At 41.1% G+C, this 6,993-nt stretch overlaps 1 protein-coding gene and 1 long non-coding RNA gene across 2 annotated transcripts; one reads left to right on the top strand and one right to left on the bottom strand.

Annotated features, from left to right (window-relative positions):
* LOC109831571 lies at positions 270-1,843 on the top strand. Its single transcript, XR_002244463.1, has 2 exons — positions 270-701; positions 1,387-1,843. It is a non-coding gene; the product is annotated as an uncharacterized LOC109831571 (long non-coding RNA).
* Positions 3,074-4,813, bottom strand: LOC109829586. Its single transcript, XM_020396655.1, has 3 exons — positions 3,624-4,813; positions 3,478-3,542; positions 3,074-3,373 (listed from the first exon to the last, which is right to left on the bottom strand). The coding sequence occupies exons 1-3, from the start codon at positions 3,941-3,943 to the stop codon at positions 3,351-3,353; spliced, it is 408 nt and encodes a 135-aa protein (XP_020252244.1). The 5' UTR covers positions 3,944-4,813; the 3' UTR covers positions 3,074-3,350.

The raw sequence follows: 6,993 nt of genomic DNA, 5'->3' as shown, positions 1-6,993 counted from the left end.
ATATAGAGAAATTTTCGGATGCGAACAAAATTTTCGCACAGCAATACGAAAACTTCCGTAAACTGTCGGATGCGAACGAATGGTGGAGATTAAAGTAACAATTCCCCAGGTCATTTATTGATCTCTCGTCACCCAGCATATAGAGAAATTTTCGGATGCGAACAAAATTTTCGCACAGCAATACGAAAACTTCCGTAAACTGTCGGATGCGAACGAATGGTGGAGATTAAAGTAACAATTCCCCAGGTCATTTATTGATCTCTCGTCACCCAGCTGTACTCCAGCTTCACCTCCGAAGACCCCTCCTCCCTCTCCCTCTCTTCCTCGTCACCCAAGCTTCACCTCCGAAGACCCCGTCGACCTCCGCCATTAAACCCCGTCGACCTCCGCCTTTAAGCCCAGCCGAAGTCCGCCATTAAGCCCCGCCGAAGACCCCCTCGACCACGTCGGATTTTCCCCAACCCAGGATCGTCACCCCAAGCTTCACCGCCGAGGAACATTTGTTGGTGGCGACCTCCTCCTCCGCCATTAAGCCGCATCGAAGATCCCGTCAACCCCGTCGAAGGTTCCCAACCCCAAGACCGTCGAAGATCCTCCTCCCTCTCTCTCGCCGGCGTCGAAGACACCGTCGCAGACCCCCCACCCGTCGTAGACCCCCCACCCCAGGACCGTCAGAGACTCCCTCTCTCTCGCCGACGCAGGTAATAACCAACCCCTATTTTTTTTCTTTACAATGCTGGAATTTTTAAGCCAAGATCGTTACCTGTTTGATCAAATGCCACAGTCCTAAGGATATTTTTTATTTTAAATTGGGTGCTCAAATTATACTGCAAATGGATGTTGGGTGCTCAAATTATTAAGCCAGGATCGTTACCTGTTTGATCGAATGCCACAAAAAAGTCTAAATCAAACAATTACTATATGCAAGTATTGTTTCTTATCCGAGAGAATCAGAGAAACAAAGTGAAGAGTGAGATTATACAACAATGTATCATTGACAGATTTATCAGCGATCATGTATTACTTTTAAAGATTTTTAAGCTAATTTTTACCTGAACATGAAGTGTGTTATACGGTGCATAAGCTTTCATGTTTTCAGATGTCTGCTTGTCATCAAAGCTGTGGAGAACTTTAGTTTCTTAGGTTGTGTAGTTGTAGAGAACTTTAAAGAGAGGTTATTTAAGTATAATATAAAGGTGCCAGAAGCTTGAATTTGATTGGTTGTTGGATTTCAATTGTTATGTTGGTCATTTTGCTTGAATTTGGTTACATGAATGCAGATTTGGTTGATAAATTTAGACCACAAATCAAATATACGTTTGCATTGTAGTTAGGTTCAAACTATTTCAATTTGCCCTACTGATCATGACTAAATTTGGTTTCAAGATAAAGTTGTATATTTTGGTACATGGAGTCATCTTCAAGCACTGGTCATAGATTGATGTGTCATTGTGGAAGGAGGGCTATACTCTCCAGATCTGGAACAACGATGAACTCTGGTCGATTGTTTTTGGGATGCGCTAATTGGAAAGTGAATAATTGTGGATTCTTCAAATGGGTGTCTGAAGAAGAGGAGTTTGAAGGTTCAAAGGCAGGGCTTGTTCAGAGGAAGCAGTCGAGCGTGATCCCGCAAGTTTCAAGTGTCGTGTCAATTGGAGAAGTTCGGGAAAAGAGAAAGATTGAAATTGATATTATGGAATTGTTGAAGCTTTTGGTATTTGTTCTTTTATTCGGTATTTTTCTTGGATTTGTATTTGGTATTTTTATTGGATTTATGCTAAGTAGGGTGTAAGAATGTATTATTGGATGAGTAAGATTTGTATTTGATATGATAAATTTGGTTTTTCTAGAATGTGGTCTTTTAAGCACATTTGTGATCCATCTTGTCAACTTGTATCAGTTGAATTAACTCGTGTAGAGCATTTGTGGCTCGTCACTTTTATTCTGCTCCTATGTCTTAGGTTTCATATAGTATTAATTTGTTGCAAGTCTTGATTAGTGCATGTCTTCTTCAAGGTATATATCACTCAGTTGTCATTTGCCAAGCACTGAGACGTATCCTTCATAAACACTCAGTTGTGATTAGTCTTGATTAGTGCATGTTTGTGATGTTGAAGCGATAATAAACACTGAGTATATAAGAAGAACTACTTGCAAGTCTTGGCATTCTCAAGTATGGAGATTCTCTCCCCAGCCGCTCCGTCCTACTTCACGAGCTCGAACTGGATCCTGGGCGAGAAGAGAAGCGGGGGCTGGACGCAGCAGGAGAACAAGGTCTTCGAGAACGCGCTGGCCCACGTCGACAGCAGGACCCCGGACAGGTGGGAGAGGGTGGCGGCCATGATCCCGAGGAAGACGGTGAGGGATGTCGTCTCCCATTACAAAGATTTGGAGGCCGACGTGAACCACATCGAGGCGGGTCTGATCCCCTCATATGATTATGCACCAGCATGGATTTGGACCATTTTATCCATTGTTTTCGACCAATTAGCTTTGCTGAACATGTCTGAGTCATATGGCATTTTTGTGAGATTGCTGCATCTGCTTTTTAATTATATTAAAGAGATTTGGACAAAATGAAAGACTGAATAGTCTGAGTGCTTATAAGAAGAACTGCAACTCCTAATCTCCATACTTCATAAACACTCAGTTGCAAGTCTTGGCATTCTCAAGTACTGCAACTCCTAATCTCCTACCATCAGGTGCCTATTTTTCATTATGTACATACTTGTCAATAACGCGAATACAATTTGGACAAAATGAAAGACTGAATAGTCTGAGTGCTTATAAGAAGAACTACTTGCTATGTCATATTCTCAGTGTAAACAACTTACAATTTTGTTCATCCACCTGGGAGCCAACAATTCATTTGCTATGTCATATTCTCAGTGTAAACAACTTACAATTTTGTTCATCCACCTGGGAGCCAACAATTCATTTACTGCAAGAGCATTATATCCATACTGCAGTGGCGAAATCCAATATCCCCAGATACACCATTTTGGAATCACGCCTGTTAAAAAATGTTACCTTTCTCATCACTGGTTACAACAACAATTCTTCCACATTGAGAAATGCAAGTAGCTATAAAAGTTGCTGATCAACCTTTGAATGTCCAGTGCAGGCATATTCAGTCCAAATTCACAGAATTAACAGAAATACAAAAAAAAGAACAAAGTATGAACTTGGCTCCAAACAAAATATGACCATGAAATCCAAACAAAATATGACCATCAAAGTTCTCAAAGCTTAGTATCAGGCTCAAAGTTCTCAAAGCTTCACGCAAACTAAGTGAGAACTTGATCAAACTTCTTTCCGCCAATCTTCTTTCTGCCAAACTTGATCAAACTTCACGCAATAGTGAGAACTTCATCTGTATTGAAAAACATTAAAAACTAAGTGCTTCATCACATTAAAAAATCATATTATATTAAAAAATGGCAATATACAAGTTATTCTGTATGTATTAACCATTACCTTCCTCAAAGGAATCTTCTAAATCATCAGTGGCTTCATCAATATTATCTTGTTCCATTGAATCACTAAAAAAAGAGATGATAACAAAACATTAAATGATCATTGTACCAACTTAAAAAAGTTTAGAAAAATAAATGATACACTACCTTGACAACTTTAGAGGGCAATTTCTGCTATCATGATTTTGTCCTCGCTTTCCACACAATTTGCATTTCCTAGGTTTGAATTTGCGGATCTCTCTCGAGGGCTTTAACCTCTTCCCTTTAGGCCTTCCTTTTGTTCTTGCTTGACTTGGTTCATGGACTATATCTTGAGAACACTCTGCATTCATATAATGTCCTTCCACATCTTGTCCAATTTCTTCATCATTGTTGAGTTTCAAACGTTGCACCTTATTAATAGCATCCATCATCATTTCACGCATTAATTCATATGCATCATTAGAAGATAGCCCCTCTTCGACCATTTCATTAGCTAAGCAATTTAGTTCACTAAAACGAGAAGCAAAATTAATTGTGGCATTATCTCCAATAATATTACCATCTCTAAGAACAACCCTTTTTTTGACATTTCGGCACCATCTTCTTAGAATATATTATTCCGGTAACTCACTATGATTGGTAAGTTTAAGATATGCCAAGATATGTCGGCATGGAATGCCCTTGAATTCAAACATGAGACACGAACAACGGACCATTTTAGTTGTTTTGCAATATATAATATGTCTCAATCTTTCATCCTGACCACAAAAATTCAAATTGAAAGTACTTTCTCTTTCATTTTCTTTTACCAGCTCAATGTTATACATTAAGCTAGGTTGAAGCTCGTCTTGAAAAATATAAAAGATTTTTTTCGTGTAGATTTGAGCCATTTGTTTTTCCATTGACCACATAGTCTTCAATTTTGGCTTTTTCTCCACTGTGCAATGATCTTCTTTAAGCTCCCCCTCTCTTTGTCTCGCCAAGACCCTTTGAAAGATGATCACGAAATCATGAAGTGAATTTTTCCTTGATACATGCATTTTTAGCAATGCATTCATCCCTTCACTTCTTTGACTACTAGACATACCGGCCCAAAAGTGTTGTTTATGATAAACCGGAGCCCATTTTTCACGAATTTTATAGATATCATTTAGCCAATCATGCGTTTCCAATCCATTTTTCTTAAGAATTGAAACCCAATTCTCTTCAAAAGAGCTAGCAGTCTCGGAGTCCCAAATATTTTCTTTGAAAGGATTCATAAATTCCGTTCTACAAGCCCATTTACCCAACTTCTCCGGAACTTTGTCCAAGATATGCCAAATGCAAAACCGGTGCCGAATTTCTGGAAATACTGTTTCAATTTGTGTGTGTGTGTGTGTGTGTGTGTGTGTGTGTGTGTGTGTGTGTGTGTGTGTGTGTGTGTGTGTGTGTGTGTGTGTGTGTGTGTGTGTGTGTGTGTGTGTGTGTGTGTGTGTGTGTGTGTGTGTGTGTGTGTGTGTGTGTGTGTGTGTGTGTGTGTGTGTGTGTGTGTGTGTGTGTGTGTGTGTGTGTGTGTGTGTGTGTGTGTGTGTGTGTGTGTGTGTGTGTGTGTGTGTGTGTGTGTGTGTGTGTGTGTGTGTGTGTGTGTGTGTGTGTGTGTGTGTGTGTGTGTGTGTGTGTGTGTGTGTGTGTGTGTGTGTGTGTGTGTGTGTGTGTGTGTGTGTGTGTGTGTGTGTGTGTGTGTGTGTGTGTGTGTGTGTGTGTGTGTGTGTGTGTGTGTGTGTGTGTGTGTGTGTGTGTGTGTGTGTGTGTGTGTGTGTGTGTGTGTGTGTGTGTGTGTGTGTGTGTGTGTGTGTGTGTGTGTGTGTGTGTGTGTGTGTGTGTGTGTGTGTGTGTGTGTGTGTGTGTGTGTGTGTGTGTGTGTGTGTGTGTGTGTGTGTGTGTGTGTGTGTGTGTGTGTGTGTGTGTGTGTGTGTGTGTGTGTGTGTGTGTGTGTGTGTGTGTGTGTGTGTGTGTGTGTGTGTGTGTGTGTGTGTGTGTGTGTGTGTGTGTGTGTGTGTGTGTGTGTGTGTGTGTGTGTGTGTGTGTGTGTGTGTGTGTGTGTGTGTGTGTGTGTGTGTGTGTGTGTGTGTGTGTGTGTGTGTGTGTGTGTGTGTGTGTGTGTGTGTGTGTGTGTGTGTGTGTGTGTGTGTGTGTGTGTGTGTGTGTGTGTGTGTGTGTGTGTGTGTGTGTGTGTGTGTGTGTGTGTGTGTGTGTGTGTGTGTGTGTGTGTGTGTGTGTGTGTGTGTGTGTGTGTGTGTGTGTGTGTGTGTGTGTGTGTGTGTGTGTGTGTGTGTGTGTGTGTGTGTGTGTGTGTGTGTGTGTGTGTGTGTGTGTGTGTGTGTGTGTGTGTGTGTGTGTGTGTGTGTGTGTGTGTGTGTGTGTGTGTGTGTGTGTGTGTGTGTGTGTGTGTGTGTGTGTGTGTGTGTGTGTGTGTGTGTGTGTGTGTGTGTGTGTGTGTGTGTGTGTGTGTGTGTGTGTGTGTGTGTGTGTGTGTGTGTGTGTGTGTGTGTGTGTGTGTGTGTGTGTGTGTGTGTGTGTGTGTGTGTGTGTGTGTGTGTGTGTGTGTGTGTGTGTGTGTGTGTGTGTGTGTGTGTGTGTGTGTGTGTGTGTGTGTGTGTGTGTGTGTGTGTGTGTGTGTGTGTGTGTGTGTGTGTGTGTGTGTGTGTGTGTGTGTGTGTGTGTGTGTGTGTGTGTGTGTGTGTGTGTGTGTGTGTGTGTGTGTGTGTGTGTGTGTGTGTGTGTGTGTGTGTGTGTGTGTGTGTGTGTGTGTGTGTGTGTGTGTGTGTGTGTGTGTGTGTGTGTGTGTGTGTGTGTGTGTGTGTGTGTGTGTGTGTGTGTGTGTGTGTGTGTGTGTGTGTGTGTGTGTGTGTGTGTGTCTCTGTGTGTGTGTGTGTGTGTGTGTGTGTGTGTGTGTGTGTATATATATAGGGAGAGGTTCTAATAAAAACCTAGAGAACTAAAAACCAATCCTAACCCTCCAATCTATCTAATCCAATGCCCTACATTTCAATGGTAGAATTGTAAATATAGACAAATTTAATACACATCATTAATGTGAAAAGGGTAAAATTGGAACAATTCACTACATTAATGGTGGCTGGCAACATTAATGCTTCTCTATTGGGTTCTCCATTTCCCCATTTCTCTCTCTAACTCACTTCCTGCTCTCTGTAACTCACTTCCATTTTCTATCAAGCTTTGATCTTCCATCTTCGCATGAAGAACACAACAACAATTCATTAAAAATCATCCTAACTATCCAAGCTTTCGCTGGAGTGAATCTGGATTCACTCCATTGAATCTGGATTATATTGAAGCTCGATTCATTGGAGTGGATCTAGATTCAGTGAATTGAATCCAGATTCAGTGGACTGAAACTCGTTATCAAACAATAGCAAATCTGCAAAAATAAAAAACAAAAAGAATAAGAAACTTATGGTAAAAAACAAGCTATAAAATCTTAAACCATTATAAGATTTCACATTTTACAGCAAAAAGTTACGATTTTTATGGT

This window comes from Asparagus officinalis, chromosome 2 (assembly GCF_001876935.1).
Source record: "Asparagus officinalis chromosome 2, Aspof.V1, whole genome shotgun sequence".
Taxonomy (NCBI): domain Eukaryota; kingdom Viridiplantae; phylum Streptophyta; class Magnoliopsida; order Asparagales; family Asparagaceae; genus Asparagus; species Asparagus officinalis.
This window is presented reverse-complemented; position numbering and strand designations above follow the sequence as displayed.